Source organism: Nothobranchius furzeri, chromosome 10 (genome assembly GCF_043380555.1).
Source record: "Nothobranchius furzeri strain GRZ-AD chromosome 10, NfurGRZ-RIMD1, whole genome shotgun sequence".
In the NCBI taxonomy this organism is placed as follows: Eukaryota; Metazoa; Chordata; class Actinopteri; order Cyprinodontiformes; family Nothobranchiidae; genus Nothobranchius; species Nothobranchius furzeri.
In genome coordinates this window covers 45,127,154-45,147,029 of record NC_091750.1, presented here as the reverse complement: position 1 = coordinate 45,147,029, position 19,876 = coordinate 45,127,154, and the positions used below count along the sequence as shown (strand labels likewise).

The 19,876-nt window shown below is 40.4% G+C and overlaps 1 protein-coding gene across 6 annotated transcripts in view; it reads left to right on the top strand.

Annotated features, from left to right (window-relative positions):
• The window catches only part of nrxn2a (neurexin 2a), a 143,027-nt gene extending 125,417 nt beyond the window's left edge, over positions 1-17,610 (top strand). For 4 of the 6 annotated variants that reach the window (XM_015960739.3, XM_015960738.3, XM_015960737.3 and 1 more), the window contains 5 exons: positions 4,973-5,144; positions 8,710-8,799; positions 13,156-13,484; positions 14,891-14,975; positions 16,615-17,610. In XM_015960739.3, the coding sequence (XP_015816225.1) occupies positions 4,973-5,144; positions 8,710-8,799; positions 13,156-13,484; positions 14,891-14,975; positions 16,615-17,417 (1,479 nt within the window). In that variant the 3' untranslated portion in view covers positions 17,418-17,610. The remainder of the gene's footprint in view (positions 1-4,972; positions 5,145-8,709; positions 8,800-13,155; positions 13,485-14,890; positions 14,976-16,614) is intronic. The other 2 variants (XM_015960742.3, XM_015960741.3) reach the window with 1 other exon arrangement.
• Positions 17,611-19,876: the final 2,266 nt, after the last annotated feature.

Below are 19,876 nucleotides of genomic sequence, written 5' to 3'. Positions count from 1 at the left end.
ATCCGTGCACAGGCACACAGCCTAGTAATTACATATTCCACATGAACACCAGTTAAATTAGAATGTTTGAAGTGAACTCTTTCTGCTTGTGTTTGATGTCAAGTTCACATTAATGACTTGTTTTCACACAGACTCCATTTTAAACTACACACTAGCCTTTGATCGTTTGGGAAAAGAGAGCGTTTTTCTTATATATTTCCTTTCTATCACGTAATCTGAAATAAAAAAGAAAGAAATCCGCGCTCCACTCTCACTGACAATTGTTTCTATTACCACATGCCATCACTATCGCCGAGCTGCTGAAAAGACACTCCCTTGTTCCTGTGGGAACGTTAAAAGATAAGAAGCTTCTGAATTCCCACCAGCTCTGAGACATCTTCAGTTAAAAGTCGAATAAAGCCAACTGGAACAGAGACAGGCGGTCGCTGGCGACAAACTGAGACAGACAGATGTGCCGGTCTTTTAAAAGAATCATGATGGGTCCACTTTAATGCTCTGGTAAAAGATGTATCAAGTGGCAATGGGTATCTCATTTTAGATGCGTCATTGTCAGAGGCCTGAAAGGGTTTCTCTCCTAAACAAAGATAAATCCTCATAATCATTGTCTGAAAATTTTCCAACAAAATACAACATCAGCTCTGATTTGCAGCTGGTGTCACTAAAGCGGGAGATATCTCATCTTCTCACGAAGACCTGCTTAGTTTTACACTAACGATGAACGAATTGAAATACCAAACTTGTGGCGCCACATGTCAAAAAGGTTCGGTAGCTTTCTCTCATCTTGGTGGAAGCTTGCTGCTGTTCAGACAGACTTTTGCTCTGGCCTGTTTTAATGTTGACCAACAGACACGGTTGAGTTTGACCTGAGGTCGCACTATCCCGTAGATGTGCATCAATTCCTCATCAGATGGCTTCACCTGAACAGTAATTAAACCACGGACAAATACCGTATTTTCCGGACTATAAGTCACACTTTTTTTTCAAAGTCTGGCTGGTCCTACGACTTGTGTACCAAAGTGACTTATATACCAAATTATGTATACCGCGCTGCTGCGGGCCGGCTCCGACCCAGGAATGAGCTCCCCTGCCCTGCCATCACCTGCTGGAGACTACTGTGCACTGCTGCCGGCCGGCTCCGGCCCAGGAATGAGCTCTCCCCGCCTGCTGGGAGGGTTTGAAACTGCTGCGCCCTGGTTTTTTATTCTGTTATTGTTACCGGTACTTGTCTTGCAAGGTGAAACGCTTGGTCTCAGATTTTGTAAGAAAAATAATAAAATTTCCCCCTAAAATGCGACTTATAGTCCAGTGAGACTTATATATGTTTTTTTCTTCTTCATCATACATTTTATGGCTGGTGCGACTTATACTCCGGAAAATACAGTACATAGCCTCTTAAAAGGAAGCAGAATACCAGCAAACACTAATTGTGAGGGTCATAACTCAGGAGATAGTGTAACTATTGTTAATTATATATGTGAAAAGGTGATAATGGGCATTCCCAGCATGCTTTAGTAGAACATGTGACTTAGGTGTTCTTAACAGCAAGGCCTTACGCTCTAATCATCTCAACCAAGGTACTGTAACACTGACTCTAATTAGCAGCAGCTTCATGGAGATGTTGGACACTAAGGGTTTCATTTGCTTTGTGGGTTTGAATATCCAGCTGTAGCTGTAGCATCCTAAATCAGCCATCATACAAATCACAATGAAGTCCAGCTAGCCTCAGACACGCCCCTGACCGCTAGCCTGTCTGTCAAGTTCTATTATTAATATGATGCTGAAGGTCTCTGGAAAACTTGGCTCTTCTGTACTTACTTTAATTCCAAAGACTCCTGGAATTATTTTAAACATAATTTCAGGTTAAGGCCAAAGTTCTAAGACATGTTTACCATTTTTCAGTAGCAACCAATTAGGTCCGTTTCCACTATCAGAACTTTTGGGGTAATTTCACCGGGTCTTCACGGCATATACGAGTGTCTCCATTTCACCAGGCTGGCTCAAATGGAACATTTTCCAGGCCATTTCAGGAACCAACAGAGTACTTGAACAGCGGTAGGTCCTTGGAATGGCCCGGTGAAGTCGCTGACTGGGACTTGTGGTTAACTCATGCTGATTGGTTGTAACTCAGTAGGAAATGACATCAGCAAACACCACTAAAAGAAAACAACAATATTAAAACTGGAAGAGTTGGTGAAACAGAATAGAAAGAAAAGACAATGAGCAGTTCATACTGCTTTAAAATCGCAGTTTCTAAACTTCCAACACCTAGAAAAGGGTGAAAATCCCCCCAAAAGGCTGTAATTCACAGAGCTTTGTCCACCTGGAAGCAGCATCGGTTCCTGCTTGCACCTGGCAACTATTAACGCATGATTTTGTGATTGGGTGAACAAATTATGAGTGATTTTGTGACTGGGTGATCTGGTTGGTATCCCAGCCTATAGGAGGAGCTTGGTTTTGTTTTTCTTCCCGACTCCCGTGACCCAGCTCATGGTGAAAAGCAGCGAGAGAGCCGACGGAGCCAACAGAGATCTCCGTTGGCAGGATTTTGCTCTGCATTTGCCACAGATGGAATGCGCAAAAGCACCTTTACCTTGGCATGAATTATTTATCTTACATGTTTTACATTTACTTGGAAAAACATGTGAAATCACAACGTTTATTTAGTTTTAAGCCCCCTTTTTCAAATCAAGCTGCAATCATGACACTAAGTGGCTTCAAGGTTGCATTATAACTGGAGTAATGCGACCAGTGCGCCACCACGCGCCGGCGCGTGGATTGACTCCAGTGGGTTAATGTCAGTTTACACCTTTTGGTCTGATCAGTGACATCACTCACTGCCAAAGCAGTGGCGACATGCTGAAGTCTGAGCAAAGTGCTGAAAGGGTTGATTTTGTATGGAGACACAACAGCTGAGGGGACCAAGCAGTCATATTTCCCAGTCACTTTTACCCATCCCAGAAATTTCCGAGAACTCTTATAGTGGAATCATGATGGAGTGAGAAGGGAAAGGAGATCCAGTACTTTTTAGCACGCTAGTTATTTCCTACAGCTGGGACGCTATCGGCCAGTGCCCCAGAGACAATAAATACTAGGCTGTTGTTGAGACAATACAGTCCATCTGCATGTTTAGAGTTGTGTGTTAGCCTCTCAGTCAGTAATGTATAATCATTTATATTAAATGATGCATTGAGCGTATGACATAAAGGTCAAGCTCAGCCTGCAAATTATCAACAAAATGGCTGCAAGGCAAGTCAATATTGTAAACTTCATCTGTCATGCAGGAGCATTCTATTTACGGGTTCTCATTTCTAATTTCAGTGTTTATTTACTCTCCATTCTCTGGTTGGAGGTGTGATATGACACAGCCAGCTGCTGTTTAGAGAAGAATCTGCAGACTGTTTGTTCCTGATAGTAAACAGCAGAGACACAAATGGTGCAGGCATGGGATTTAACAGCCTATTAGTGTGCAACATGTTACTTTACATTTGAGTGTGAGCGCATCACCGGCCCTCTGTGGATGGATGAGACTGAAAAACAGGCCTGTGCTGATCTCTTTACACTGACTTTTAATATTATTTGTAATTTCAAAACAGTTATGACCTCTGTGTGTGTGCATGCGTGCGTGCGTGCGTGAGTGTGTGTGTGTGTGTGTGTGCGTGAGTGTGTGTGTGTGTGCGTGCGTGCATGCGTGCGTGCGTGCGTGAGTGTGTGTGTGTGCGTGCGTGCGTGCGTGCGTGCGTGCATGCGTGCGTGCGTGTGTGAGTGTGTGTGTGTGCGTGCGTGCATGCGTGCGTGCGTGCGTGAGTGTGTGTGTGTGTGTGTGTGTGTGTGTGCGTGCGTGCGTGCGTGCGTGCGTGCGTGTGTGTGTGTGTGTGTGTGTGTGACCATGCCTTGCATTTAGAAAGACTTCAGTATGGTAAGTCTCCTGGAGCTAATAAGCACCTCACGCCTTTTGTTTCCAATGTTTCTTAATAGTGCCAGCCAAAGGCTAGCCTGTGCAGCTGTGACCTTTAAGGGAGGTTGTTTGGTTAGAGTTGGGTAAAAGAAAGAGACGTTGTCTAACCAAAAGGCAAACAGCAGGATTCTGTCAGAAGTGTTTAGGATCAGGAAACCTGAGTGGACTGTGGAGGAGAACTTGCACCAGACCCTACAGGATGAACACAGTATATCGTCCGTGACAATAAGGACGTGTTGGTTTTTTTCTGCTTGAACACGATTTCCACCTCTACCGACGATGCCATTTCTTTATTTGAAACTGTGAGATGTTGTTAAATAGGATCAGTTTTGGCATTACTGTGATCAGAGTGGAAGTTCCTGACGGGACCAGAGCCATTTATCTTGGTCACGCGTCAGAGAAAAACCAAGATATGCCTGTGGGAACCTCTTTTTTATTATTTTTTGGCTAACATTTGATTCTTCTTTCATTCTGGTGAAAATTGGCTTCCTCTCTCAAAGAGAAAAAAGGCTGAGCTTATTCACGAGTTTCCATTCCTGCCTCCCACAGTCCATCAGCTCTTTTTACAAAACCAAGTAAAGCTGACTCAGAATGTTGTATTCCATTGTTTTATTTGTCAGATCATATAGTTTCTATAGAAATCTTGCTAATGCTTGTATTTGTGAGTATTTGAAAATAAACCAAATGACTGCTGTCAGGGTCTTTCTCATTTCTCCCAGTCATAGCTGTGAGCTGGTGAAAGATATTCGACTGGTTGCAATCTGTGCAGCAAAACATGGCTGCATCCTACACACACACACACACACATCCCTCTTTCCGTGCTCCGTCAAACACCTCAAGTTTCATCATGCATCCAAAAGCACTCCAGGCTCATTTGATTTGCAGGAACAACGTTTAAAATCAAAGATGCAACGAAGCTGATTCTAAACAAAAGTTCATGGAGAAGTGTTTAAAATGAGGAAATGACAGACTTCTGAATTTGTTTGATTTCTCACATTAATTTAATTTCTCCTGAAGGATCAAGGGAAGGTTGGCGTCATTTTCAACGTTGGAACGGATGACATCAGCATCGATGAGCCTGCCGTCATTGTAAATGATGGCAAGTACCATGTTGTGCGCTTTACACGCAGTGGTGGAAACGCCACTCTCCAGGTGGACAACCATCCTGTCATAGAGCGGTACCCACCAGGTGAGGCTCTTGATGGCTGCTTTAGTTAGCATTGCACCGCTGCAGATATATCTGTCCATCAGAATTACGTTTCTGCTCTGTGGCTCATCTTAGATCTCGTGTGTCAACTCATTTTTTTTCATCACATTTTTTTAGGAAGAATATTGGGATTTTTGAGATCTGGAAAAGATGTTTCAGTAGATTATCAAACTTATCTAATTATACCAACTCTGGATAAGCAACCAGACCTAATTAACTAAGATTTAGCATAAAATGTTAACCGTGTAAAAAATATTACATTAATATAATTATCTTCATGATTGTTTATATATAGACCTAAATGTTGTCTGGTGAAAAGCATCAAATCACACGTTTACAAGAACAAAGGAAATCAGCTGGAATCAAACACATACTGAAAACAGACCCACACACAAAGACATAAAATACATGTTCTAAAATAAAATAAACATTAATGTAACGACAACAGTCTCCTTTAACCTGCTCTGAGCCAATCAGCTAATTAACATCATCCAGAGCAGGTGTGAACGGGTATAATGAGAAGAAACCGTCTCCTCTCTGCCTCCAGCTGGTGCTTTCAGCACAAGCGCTCACACACACACACACACACACACACACACACACACACACACACACACACACACACACGAGCATGTGTGTGTGCCCGTTTTCAGCTTCCACTCAGTAATCAGGGATTTTTAAACATTCCAACAGGTAAATGCAGCGCGAGTGGGTGTCACACGCTGTAAATGACACGTATAAATAAAACATGGTTGGTCTGCTTTGGACCTGCAGGGTTGTGTGCTAAACCAGAAAATTCAGAACACCGACGGCTTGCTCTCCTTTGAGAGAACCACAAAGCGATTCAACCTGCTTTCGTGGAAGAATACTGAAAAGTATGAAATTTTGTTGTAGTTTGTTCTTTGAAGTGCCTCAGCTTGGAGAAATAAGAATTAGTTCTGACTAAACTGAGGAGCTAACAACCAGTTAAAGTGGATTACTCCCTGAATCTCTCTGTTTCTCAAAAATAATAGTTTCAGTTGTTTTGAAAAAAACTTGAATTTTTGCATCACATAACTGTTTATATTGAATATTAGGATTATTTACAGTGGAAATTAGCAGAAAGCTAGCTGTAGCATTGTTGACTGTCAACAAGGTAAATGGGTTTAAAACGCATTTGCACACATCTCTGATGGACATATTTTTGTAATTGGCTTTACTCTGACTAACTATTAGCCTATCGATCTGATTAGCACTAATCTTTGTTATTCAAACACAAATTTACAATGTCAAACCCTCACTTAAAAAAAAACATTTAGATTTTGTGTGAAACGTTTTAATGTGAATATTCACGAGGCGTATTTTCACACATCTCATATAACTTCCCACACTATCTAGTCACAAGGCTGAACTGATTTTTTTCAAATCAATTTAATCAATTATATGCTTTCATATGAACGTTCAACAGACAAGGAAGCTAAGTATTTCTTGACAATAAAAAAAAATTGTAGCTTTGTCTCTAATGATAAATTATATCATCCATCCATGTTGGAATTAATAATGTTTTCCTATTATCCAGGGAGATTTTTATTCTTTTGATGCACATTTCTCCTTGTTTGTTTATTTTTGCATGTGTTTAATAAAGAGCTGTTTTAATGCCTCACTTGTGTTTTTTATGCTTTGTTTTCCATCTTGTTTAAAAGCTGAAATGCGGTTTTCATGTTACAGCTGACTGACCCTTCATCCATTGCAGGAAACTAGATGAGCTCATGGCAGCAATGTTGTTTTTCTCAATGTTTGCTTGTTTGTTTATAATTTGTTTTGTAAGACATTTTTATTAACAGACTGATCTGATCTCAGGGGCTCCATTTCATGAGCCTGCACTAAACCATGCACTTCATTAACACTTCATGCACAATTATTTGAAGAGTGACATTTTTGATATTATCATTATTTCTGTTTGGATTTTTTCACAACCCCCAAAAAATAATAAAGTTGATTGTTGTCTGAAATTAAATGATTATCCAGGATGATAATCCTTAGATAATCCTTGTCGCCTTGGGTGACAGAAGTGTGCACAGTTATTGGGCTGCTTCAAAGCTAGTGTCAGTGTTCAAAATTCACCTTGACAAGAAGAAAGGGCCATTTTATTTCAAAAGATGTGATTAAAATTTTACAAGAAGCTGCCGTCATCAAGAACTTCTTCTTGCAGGGATTGTCGAGCAGACTTAGGTGTGGAGTTCCTTGGAGACATTGTGAGAGCTACACTCTAAAAAATACTGGGCTGTTTTCATAACCCAACTGCTGGGTTGAAGCCATTGGGTCAAATTTTGAATTAGTTCGATCCAATATTGGTTGAAACCCAGTTCAACCCAGGAGTGGGGTTGAAGGTGTGAAAACGACCCAGTGTTTGATGCAACTTCACCCAGTGGTTAAAATTGGGTCGTTTTTAACCCAGCGGTTTTTGCAGAAGAGAGCTGAAGCTGACCACCACGGCGTGCAGCCTAGTGAGCACCTCAGACAGATTTTTTATCGGTTGCATGGACAGATGAAGTGGGAGTGAGTGTTTATGGAGCAGATGGATACACCTGTCTCTGAATCACTAATGGACTCAGGGCATCGATTCAAAATCAGGGAGCACAAAGGTGAAGGGGAGCTGCAATCATTAAGGGTCAGCTACTTAGGCCTCCTCAGGTAGAAGATGGGGTGAACCTGATGTTAGCTGCTGGAAGATCTTTTCTGATGTGGTAGTGATGAGAGAAATAGCCCATGCTCTTTAAGCGTAACCACATCCATCCAAGTACTCAAGTGCTAGACAGAGAGGAGTATGATGAATTATGAACTATGCCTTCCCACTTTCTTCACCTGATATAAATCCCATTGAAGGTTGGTGTACTTGTCTCAAACATGACGCCTCTTTGATTAGCGATTCAGAGGCGGCTGCTATAAAAATGTAACCAAACTGACACCTCTGTCCAGCTTCTCGCAGTTTCTGAAAGACAACACAACCATAAAGGCTCCAAATGCTCGTTACTTGGAATTTTATCTTTCTCCTATATCAATTTACATAAGGAAAAAGAAAAGAAGCTGGGAATTGTTTTTGTAATTCTAAAACATGTCCGATACCCGTGCACACACACCTGCACCCCGGAGAAAAAAGGATAATCAGCTGGAATAATTGTGCATTCAGTGTAAAAATGATTTTTCTATGTGTTTGTTAAATGAAAGGATTTACCTGAATGTCTTTGGAAGTGATTCATGTGTTTCTTGTGTCTACTGATAATTAGCCTCTGTTTGCATAAAATTGCTGTTCTTTTATTGATATTTACTATGACGTAACTTAAAAGTTGACTAACACTAACTAGTGTAGGAAATTATAAATAGCCTAAACATGACTCTAATTACCTTATAAAGGCTGTTATTAGTAATAACTAGGTAACAAAGCAAATGTTCCTGAATGAAAATTGCTAACTTGTTAACCCTGTTAGCTTATAACCTTGTTTCTAACCATGTGACTTTTCAGCTTGCAGACTTTAACCTTTAATCTGTTTCTCCAAATTCTCTGAAGGACACTATGATAATGAACGACTGGCTATAGCCAGGCAAAGAATCCCGTACAGACTTGGTCGGGTAGTTGACGAGTGGATACTCGATAAAGGTAAAAATATTAATTAATTAGTTAATTAAACCTTGAAATAACTAGAAAATAACCTTTCCCCTTAAGAGGTGCAGTGCCAGAACACAAGTGGGTCACATTAGTCTGATACATGTTTTACATGTTTCCATATAAATTGGTATTTCTGTTGGCAGTGATTTTTCACAGCCACACGACTGCTTTAAGATCTTTTCAATTTTAAGCTAAGTTATGTCACCCTTGCACCTTGTGAAGATGCTGCACCTTAAAGTTTAAAACTAAACTTAAAAAGCTTTTAACCCTTGTCTAACACCCATTTACTCTTCCCAACTACTGTGTGTAAATAGATATTGTGTGTAATAACTTAGCATAAAAAATTGCTGTGTGACATTTTAATAACTAAACTAACTTGTTTAAAATACTACTTTCATAATAACAAAACATTTTAAACCCTAACTTTTTGTTGTCGTCAGAACAGTGAATTTTTTTCTAACTTTTCTTTTTTGTGACCTATTTATTTATGTTACGCCAGGGTCTCATTCTACTCTGTTTTTATAACTACTAAAAACCCAAACAAGCTTGTAAAATACAGTTCTTCAGTGTTTGATAATTAGCAAATAAGCTAGGCAAAATCTAGCTTATTCACTTTGTAAGCCTAGTAAGTAGCTATTTAGCCTAGCTCCTTCGCTAACAGCATAGTTAGCTTTTTTGCTACATAATGATTAAATGCTATAGGGCACCTAAAGGCTGGAACATACCTGCTTTTAATTACAAATAAGCGTGTTTATCATGGCCATAACTTCCTCTTGTTAGAGTGTTTTTGTGCATCCTCTAAAATCAAAGCGATGCTTTTGCAAGCTGTAATATATGAGTAACCACTAGAGGGAGTTGACAAAACAAGCGGAACGTACGTGCCATCATGTCATCTCTGCTTTAGCGGTCTTACTATCTACGATATACTACTGCTGTCTATTTTTCTGTGGTGATCTCAAAATTAACTAACTGCTGGTCCGTTTCTCAATATGCATACTTGTCTGTACTTGTGTACTCAGTCCTTATGAAATGTCATCAGTAATGGTCCAAGGACTGTTCCAATCCTAAGTATTCATCATGGCAAGTTCGCTCACAGTTCCCAGATGTGTTCTTGCTCAGTCCAACGTATCGAGGGTGCAATAATGCGTCCTTCTGCGGACTTGGGACAGCAAAATTTCCCATAATGCATTACATCGCAACCATTATACTCCAAACATCAGAGGAGAAAGCTAATAACAGTACAGTTTTATATCAGAAACACTAATAAAGAAATATTAATTTGTCAGTTATTGTAAATAATTTTGTATAATCTGTAAAATCTGCTGTGTATATTTGGGGTTTACTTTTCACGATCCCTCAAAATTCTAATTAGCTAACCCACTTTCAAAATAAAAGCGGAGTGGCTCTGTTTTGATGAAAATAATTTTTTTTATTTTTTGAACAGTGGGAAATGCTGATATTTTATCAGTGTTAGGGTTACTTTATTTTTATGTCAGGTCATTTACCCGTAGCTAGAAACAAGCAGCGCTTGTTGCCATGACGCAATGGAGTCCTTGTCCTGCCGTACTCTTGACTTTCTGGTGTACTTGCCAAGAACATTATTGTCCAGTACACAAGAACGTACTAGCATGCTAGAGTACTGAGAAACGGCCCTGATGTCGTCTGTAACATAAGCCGTAACTTTCGGCTGCATGAGACCTTGACTGAGAAAGTTATATCTCAGGACTGGAGCAGAGTTCTTTTTTCTGGGCCAGACAGATGGTGTTTTTGGGTCTGCAAATTAAAGTTAATTTCTGGTCATTTGTAGGTGAGAATTTGACCACTGGTACATTATACTTCTATTGCTGTTATGTTTGTGTTATTTGTACCCTACAAATTCGGCCCTCTATTTAGTCTGAGTTACTGTACTGTCCCCCCTAGTGGAATCCTCCAGTACTCCATGCAGCAACAAGTACTGACCCGTTGCACCTACGTCACCTAATCACGTGGGTCCGCCATACTGGACAGCAAAAGCATGTAAACAGTGAGCGACACGAGTACTAAACAAAGGGAAAAGTAGAGCCTGTAATAGTTTTTGCAATCTTTAGCGTTCCCTCTCCTAGTTCAAGCCCATGTTCAGTTATCAGAAGAAGTAGCGCACCTAGATGGGGCTCATAGAGAGCGGCATTTACAAAAGTCAAGAGTTATTAACTAGCTTACGAACGTTAGCTTAAGTTGTCTCTGCAGCTGTTCACTAATGTACACAAGCTGCCTACTTTGCCTGAATTCACCCGATTGGATTTATAACATTATGTTATAAACAGCGTTTCACTTTACACCAAAGCTGATTTTAAAAATGTCCGGATCCCTACTAGTTTTTGTTGCTGGTGGAGTCACCGCATGTTCAGCTGCTGCTCTCACACCGGGATGAGACAAGATCTCTCTTAACGGCGACGCTTGTACGAAATAATGTCATTTTAACACACGTAATCATACACTGGAGCAATATTGTAATTAATTGTCTTGCATTTCACTACAGTGGACGGTACCGCGGCACCGGGTGTCCTCCATGGTGAAATATCCATCAGAAGAAGAACGCATCACATTTGTCCCGTCCCTGTCCCTGTCTTCGTCATGAAATAAATAAACGTTAATCTTAACCGGTAAAAACACGTTCGCTGTAAACCTGAGGGCTGCTAGTCCATGCGATTGATTGCTGCAGATCATCTCCGTCCTCAGTCTTGATCAACGTTATCTGAAAGAAAAAACAAAACAAGTTGACTTTACATCCTGTCTGTTAGTGCAGCCAGCCACATAGCAAGTTGTTACCATTTTACTATGAAACCAACTAAATAAAAGCGATAAAAGGCTACAAACGGGCTTGTTATGACTAGCTTCACCGGAGTTTCAACATGTGTAAACGGTCTTTTTGCCGTCCATCATGGCGAACGGGGCAGTCCCATGAGTGGCGTGACGTCACGTGCAAAGGGTCAATATGATCAAGTATGTGATCGCATAAACGCTAGGTTAAAAAGCAAACATATTCCCAGCCTAAGTCTCTTCTCCTTCTGGTCAGTTCATGTGTCCCTTGACCAAAAAAAAACAAAAGACTAAGTTAACGAGGCTATAAAAGTTATTTTCTGATCCGCTTTGCCTTACACCCTGAGTCATGTGTTGTACTTCAATGTAAACGAAAAATAATTATGTACATTTCAACTATGTCTGTCACTTAATTTCAGATTTATTTCCTGGAAAAAAATTCTAATTAAAAGACTACAAATCATAAGTCTCATATATGACGTCACAGCAGAATCTCTTCTCCCCAGCATAGGTGCTACTTACTGCATGGTCAGATTTATCATGATTTTCTCAACGGTTAATGCTCCTTCTGTCATCTTTGAGGAAGGATAGGAAGCTCGCTAAACTCAATCATTTTTCTTCTTCTCCATGTTTGGTTTGATGATGTAAATTTGATGAGACAAGCTGTTGTAGTCCATTTTGTGTTTTCATAAAAAACCTAAAATAAATTTTGCTGCCTGTCGAAAATAAAGGCATTCTAGGCCTCAAAAGGTGTCTTTAAAATTCTCAGACATCATATGTGAAATTCGTGGCACATATCAAACAGGATCTGAAAATAACTTTTATCGCTCCATAGACTCTCATTCTTCTTTTTTTTTCTTTTTTTTTTTTTTTGTGACAATATGAGACCCATGGACAGATTGTTTTTTTTTTTTATCTTTACATGTTTTGACATACTAAAGTACATGAAAAATGCAGATGGGTCTGACTTTTAGCCTCCCCATTGACTACTTAGTGATAAAAACTAATTAATGAATAGGCTAATTAGCTACAAAGCAGCTTACAGGTATTTTTGTTAGTTTGCCCCAGTTCAGGGCTTTTAAAGTGTTTATCTGTGAGGCTGCTATCAGTGGTGCTGTTGACTTTTCTCAGATCGTAAAACACTTGGACGGTGGAGGAACAAGTGACTAGTTAGTCAGAGCATTGGGTCAGCTTTACAAAGTCTGAATATAGCAAGGAGGGTTTAATTTTATGCTATAGCTAAGGTAAAAGATCTGTAGACTTTTCTAATCCTGAGACCTGTTGCTAACAACCTCAAAATGTCTTAAATGAACTAAATACACATCTAAATAGCTTTGACCCCCCCCCCCCCCAGCTGTAAGTGTAAAATAAAACGACTAAACTTGCGTTCCTTCTGAATGTAACATAAAAAATCTGTACCGCTAATTTATATAATACTTAAAATTTGTCTTCCTATGAAAAACATCTCCCATATGGCTTGTCCATGTCTATTTTACTATTCTTTCCATTTCTCCACTTTTTCTTTTCTGTGTCTCTGCGTAACTTTAGGGAGACAGTTGACCATCTTTAACAGCCAGGCAGCCATTAAAATTGGCGGTTATGACAAAGGTCGGCCCTTCCAGGGTCAGATTTCAGGACTCTACTACAACGGCCTTCAGGTTCTTAAACTGGCAGCCGACAATGACCCCAGTGTTCAGGTGGAGGGGAACCTGCGCCTGGTTGGAGACTCACTCTCGGTGTTGGCCACCGACACCACCTCCGCCACACCATTGGCCGTTTCCGATATGTCTACCACCATCATGGAGACCACGACCACCATGGCTACGACCACCACCCGCAGGCCCAGGTCAACCAGCATGAGGGAGAGCATCTCAAAGGTTGGAGAATTGATGAATTACTGGGCTTTGGAAATTCTTTTTATGTTTTATATTTGCAACCATTGGCCTAATTTAGACATTTGTCACCAGTAGACATAATTTGACTGAACTTCAAAATGGGTATTATTGATTTAATGTTATAAAAAGTTGATATGATTAGGAAATATCAATTTAAGATTATCTTTCTTGTTTGTGATGCATACAACAGACATAATGCCTCTGTGTCTGTGCAAACACAACATAATTCAAACATAGCTATAGCTAGAAGTCTGAGAAAGAGCTTTGCGCTTCAAAAGTTACCAGAAAGTACAAAGGGTGAACCGTTTCATGATCTTTCAAACTCAAATGAAAGAACAGCTTGAAACCAGTGAGAAAATCAGATATCTGACCTCTCGGCTCCTCTCTAAACTTGACCAAGGCTGAGATATTTAGGAACAACGAGCATCGGTTCCTCCATTACAATAAATTAACAACAATATCAATTGTAAAAATAACGTGGATAATGGATGCACGCTTTGTTAAAATAGCAGAAAATACCACAGCTACAGTACATGTTTTTCAAATGTGTTTTCTGTTGTGCAAATTTGTGACATTTATTCCAACGCATTAAGTCACAAATTAGTAAAAACTAATACATATGTCAATTATCAGTCTGAGTTAAAATTCAAAGTTTAATGATGAATTATTAAAGATTTTTCTGCTGTAAATTTGGGAATTTTTCTTGCAAAATCAATGGATTTTTATTCTTTTAAATCAATTCATTTAATCATGGAAAATATGACTTTTCGTCTTGCTGTTTTTCCAACACTAGAGAATATCTGTAATCTGTATAATCTCCTAAATACATCAGATTAATCTCCGAATTTCTGGGATTTTTTTCTTATATTATCATTTATTATAGTTCCAATACACCAGCATAAGGCTAAAGACCTGATGAAGAAATATTAGTATTTTTTCATGATGGGTTTTATGTATGACCCAATTTTTCCTGGTTTTATATAAAACCTACACAACTTCAGGGCTGTCTCACGTTAAATGTTAAAGTTTTTCTTGTTTTATTATCCAGCCCATTCTGTGAATTGTGGTCCTAATTGTGTTTAAAATAATCATATAGAATAAAATAAAAGCACAAAAGTGGTATTTAGCTTGCAGGTAATTTCTCAGTAATGTGTGTTAGTTTGTTTGTGTACATGAGTGCATGAAAACAGCCACAGGGCCAGCAGGATAAAAGCAGCTACATTCGCTCTTGTTCTGTCTAAAGTGGCTGCAAGCAAAAACACAACAGTCCTTAAATAGAACAGTCAGCAGAAAAATAAACACACTTCAAAAACACAGATGCTGGATAGGAAAATGTGTTAATTATTCATTTACTGAGGAAAAACAACACATTCTCAATTTTCTTTCAGCCTCAGAGCTCTGATGATATTTTGGTGGCATCAGCTGAGTGCCCAAGTGATGATGAGGATCTGGAAGAGTGTGAACCAGGAACAGGTGGGTTCCCTTTGGAGTAAAAACCTGGAGTACAGGTGTGGATAGTTAATGAGTAATTTGAATTTCTTATTTGATAATGAAATTATTGTTTCATTCTGAGTTTGGTCATTCAGCTCATCAGTTTGGCTGGAGCTATACAGAGTGGTCTTTAGGACAGACTCAGGAGCTTATGAATGAGTTTGACCTTATTATGGTTGTCTCCGTTAATAATATGACCTTATCAGGAAAGCTGGGTGTTGACTGCAGCGTGTGACTGAAATCAAGATGAAAGAGAATCCATAAGGGTGTGTGTGTGTGTGTGTGTGTGTGTGTGTGTGTGTGTGTGTGTGTGTGTGTGTGTGTGTGTGTGTGTGTGTGTGTGTGTGCATTCACCAAGTGGCTTAGTGCTGTGCCGAAATCTTGACTCATTATTATTTCTGTATTTTTTGTTTCTATGTTCTCTTATTTATTTTCCTAATCTGATAAAATGAATTTAATCTGTCGTTCTATTAACCCTCCCACTGTCGTAATGGGTGTGACCCCGCGAGGAAAGTTGACCATTGAGCAGAGTTTATCCCTTGGGTCCATGTGGCAGGGGTGAGGAGAGAGCTCCACCTCACCCCTGCCACGTGGACCTCAAGGGATGAACCATCAATCCTGCTCAATGGTCAACTTTCCTTGCGGGATCTCCTATAAAGACAGTGGGAGGGTTAAGGTTTCTAATTTGTCTCTCATTTTCAGTTCAAAAAGCAACTGTTTACTTATTCATTTATTTATTTAACATTTGAGTCATTCTGGCAGAAAAGGCCCCTAAATTTGAGAGATGAACCATATAAGAGACATTTATGGTAAAGGACCACATTTGAGATCTTTGAGCACTCTTTCCTGTTTTTAACGGAAGTTAAATACGAAGACATGACATATAAAAGGCTTCTAGTGCTTCAACAAAGAGATAATAGCAGAAAACCTATCAAACTTTAGATTAATCAGGTCTGGTTTCAAGTCGTTAATGGATGATTTTGAATAACTTGACTCTTAGATGGTTCTGTTTGGTTGGCCTTGACCCTTTTTAAAGTTCCATATTAATGATTTCATGGTTCTGTTCGAGGAACAGACAGAAAGTATGAAATAAACAAAAGGCTAAAGAGAAATGCTGAAGACTTTGATAAAATATCTGAGATACTTTGAACTGCTAAAAACAAAATATAGAGGAAGGTTAAATAAACAATTTGCACAATGGTGGATCTAAATTCTGACTAAATCACATGAATTGTGAGGCTTAGATCAGAAGCTGGCATGAAAGCTTTTCCTGACCAACAGACTCACGGCTAAGAGTCAGTCCCAGGCAGGACGTGAACCTCCACCCACATGTGCACGAGCGCTGTTCATGGCTGGCTCTTTTATTTACTTCTCTTTTATTCGCTCTGCATTCATCTGCAGCCTTTCATGGCTCTGTGTACATTTTTGTCTGAATTTAAGCTTTTCGTGTTTTTCCTGTAGCCTTTTATCTTTGTGTTATTGAAGATTTCTGTTTCAGGCTCCCACTTATGTCAGTATCATACTTTTAGGATGATGATGCAGCAAAATGACACCACAGGAATATTCTGCATCATTGCTCATTCTAATTTAGGATCCCTTACCTCTTTTCTTTCCTTTCTAGGAGGTGAATTAGTGTTGCCTATAATAACAGTGGATTCCCTTGAGCCCCCATCCATCGCCACCCATTATCCCGTCATCCCTCCTCCTCCCACCCTCCTCTCCCCTCTTGAAACCACCAGAGAGTCCTTGATCCTCCCTCCTCACCCTTCCTGCCCCCCGGACCAGGAGGACTGCGGTGACCCTGTGGAAGTCTCGGCCTTCGGCTCAGGGGAGATGACGGAATCTGACGATGAGGACTTTCACAATAATAACTCCCCCATGGTCACTGACAGGACAGTCCTTCCTCCACCTCCCGCTGCTGGTGAGGGTGGAGTCCATAAACCCCGCCCCCTACCTCCTTTTGTTCCCACCACCAACCCTGACCAGCTCCACATTCCCGCAGGCAAAAAACACAACCGTGACCAGGTGCTTCTGCCTCCTGCCCCCCCATCCTCCCGAAACACGCCAGGACTAACTTACCCCCCCAATTTTCCCCATGTGCCCACAGCCAACCCCACCGCCTCCGATGATAAGAACCAGCCCGGTGCCGTGGAGGTGATCAGGGAGTCCAGTAGCACCACAGGAATGGTGGTTGGCATCGTGGCTGCTGCTGCTCTCTGCATCCTTATCCTCCTCTATGCCATGTACAAGTACCGGAACCGGGACGAGGGCTCCTACCCGGCAGACCAGAGCCACAGTTACGCCAACAGCTCCACTGCGGAGGGCAACGGCGCAGTGGTCAAAGACAAAAGCACAGCGACTGCCTCTGTGGCCAAGGCCATCACAAAGGGCAAAAAGAACAAAGATAAAGAATATTATGTTTGAAACTGCAGGAGAATGGGGACTGAGACAGGAGGAGGAGGAAGCTTTCATTTTGCTGCCTGAACTTGTCAGGTTCTCTGTCGGAAATTTTTAAAAGTCACAAGAACTCAACTGCACAAAGCAAATATATATTACTTTTACATGATTCCAGCAGTGGAGGTTTCCTGGCTTCCTGTGTAGTGACAAATTCTGCTCTGTGACACAAGATCTGACTCTTTCTCCGTGTCAAAATGGGCACTCAGTCTGCATTCACTGTTTCTTTGTTAGCAGCATATGATTTTAGTTCATGTTTTTAGCTAGGAAGGGGAACATCCACTTTGGCTTTGTATATAGCATGGATATGGTACTGTGAGGAAAGTGCTGAGAACATCCAGTTTCTTTGGACTACTTTGTAATGCTCCATCCTGAGTCTCAATGTCCCCATTATGACACATGAGGCAGAACAGGCCAGTTATTGAATTTTTATGATAGATGAGCTGAGAGCGCCCAACAGTCATCCTAAGCACACTCAAAGAGAAAGCCTTTACTTGGATAGACATTGCATCTGCAGCCTCCACATTATCTATGTGACTTTGAAACTCTGTCTGTGTGCGTCCACGAGAAGCAGGAGGAGTAATTCTGCTCATGGAGGTGTTGTGCTGTAAAGGAGGACACAGTATTGTTTAAAAAAAACATACAGCATCTGAAAGAGAAGAAAACGCGCTCTCAGTGAATCTTCCCAGTCCGATAATTCAGAAACTTTATTTGTGTGAGAATTGGCCGTCTGCCATGATGTTCCTAGTAGGGGTAAGTGTGAACAAGTCCAATAAAAGCGGAAGTATTTTCTCTAGAAAACACTGATTCAATGTACTGTACATATAAAGGTTAGATTGACAGAGCACCCCCAAAGGATACTCAGTAGCCCTCCTTTTCTCATGACTGCGTCCAAGCGGCCCGAGGAGCTTTGAGAAGCACAGAATCACATTTAAAGAAGATTTTCTGGTTGCTGATGGAAAATGCACCTCGCTTTCCTTAAAACTGTCATTGGGTATTTCAAAAGCACACAGGAAATGGAAGCATATCTCCAAGGCAAAGAAATTCCTTGTAAAGCAGCCAAACATGTATTGTTTAAGATTTTTTTTTCTATAAGTTATCAAAAGACTATTCTATGGGATGAATAATTAAAGAATTTGTGAATTGTAATGATATTTCTCTGATATTTCGATGTATCTTGTTGCCGCCCTTCTTAACACATCACATTTTGGGTTACTTTCTACATAAATTTGGACAAAAAGCACACTCCGCTCCTCCAATAGCTGCAAACATCTTGTGTTTTTGAACTGTTCACCATCCAGGTCATACAGAAAACGCAAGGATCAACCAAATCTATTTTTTGTGCATTTTATATGTGCAGATTCTGATTATATAAAGCCATTTGTTCTTTATTCATGCTCTGTAAATTCCTGTTAACTTTTTTTTTATGAAAGTGCCATTCAACATGAGCTGCTCGGCACTCAGAAAATACTCCATTCCTCACTCATTGCTATTGTATAGTGTTCATGTGAAATGGATCTTAATATGTGTACAGAACGTGGATAAAGATGAAAATACACTTGATTATATACTTTGTACACACCTGTGTTGAGTGGTGCTTCCAACAAATTCACAAGTCTACTTGTATCTAGCCGCCATTGCCATGGCTCCATAACCACTCACCTCTGAGGCACAGGCCCAGCCGGTTCAGTATTTGCATTTATGGGAGTCTACGCCGGTGTTTTATGTTGGAGACAAGCCCTTTTCATTTCTCCATCAGAAAACTTTGAGCTTTTTAAAGTAGAAGTCTGAGTTTGTGAGCGAACACTCTGGAGGGATTTGAGGTTGAATTGTGTTTATATTTCCTTACGTGGCAGATGCTCGTATCCAAAGTTACCTGTAGGAGGTCTGTAGTAGGAAACCGGTAAGTCATCCTGTATATGTGAATATATGGGCTAGCTACCCAAAGACAGAGTTCAGTAATGGGACAGAATCTACAATTGTTTCTTTCACCGAACAAGGTGACATATTCATCTCCATGGAAATCAGAGAACAGGCCAGACCACCACATAATTTTTTTTGTTAGAGGGTCCCATTGAAGAAGAAGCAGGTGAGTTAACGATGCTAGCTTAAACTTGTGTGCTAACATCACAATATTGTACAGGTTACCATCATGTACCAGACAGTTAAAATAGTATCGGTCAGTTAATACAATATTAATACAAATGAGCGTCTGTCAGCTGTCTCGTACTCGTTAATATCCATTCATGTAACGTAGTTTAGCGCTTAGAGAGGGAGAGAGACGTCTTTCATCCAGTTCTGGACCTCATGTGGGCTTCTGTGAGCTGGATCCAACCCAGATACCAGTGAGCCGGTTGAGCTGGTATTTTTTAAAGCCACACATCCTCTCCTGGAGGTCCACAGCGGTTCAGACCCGGAAACCAGCTCCA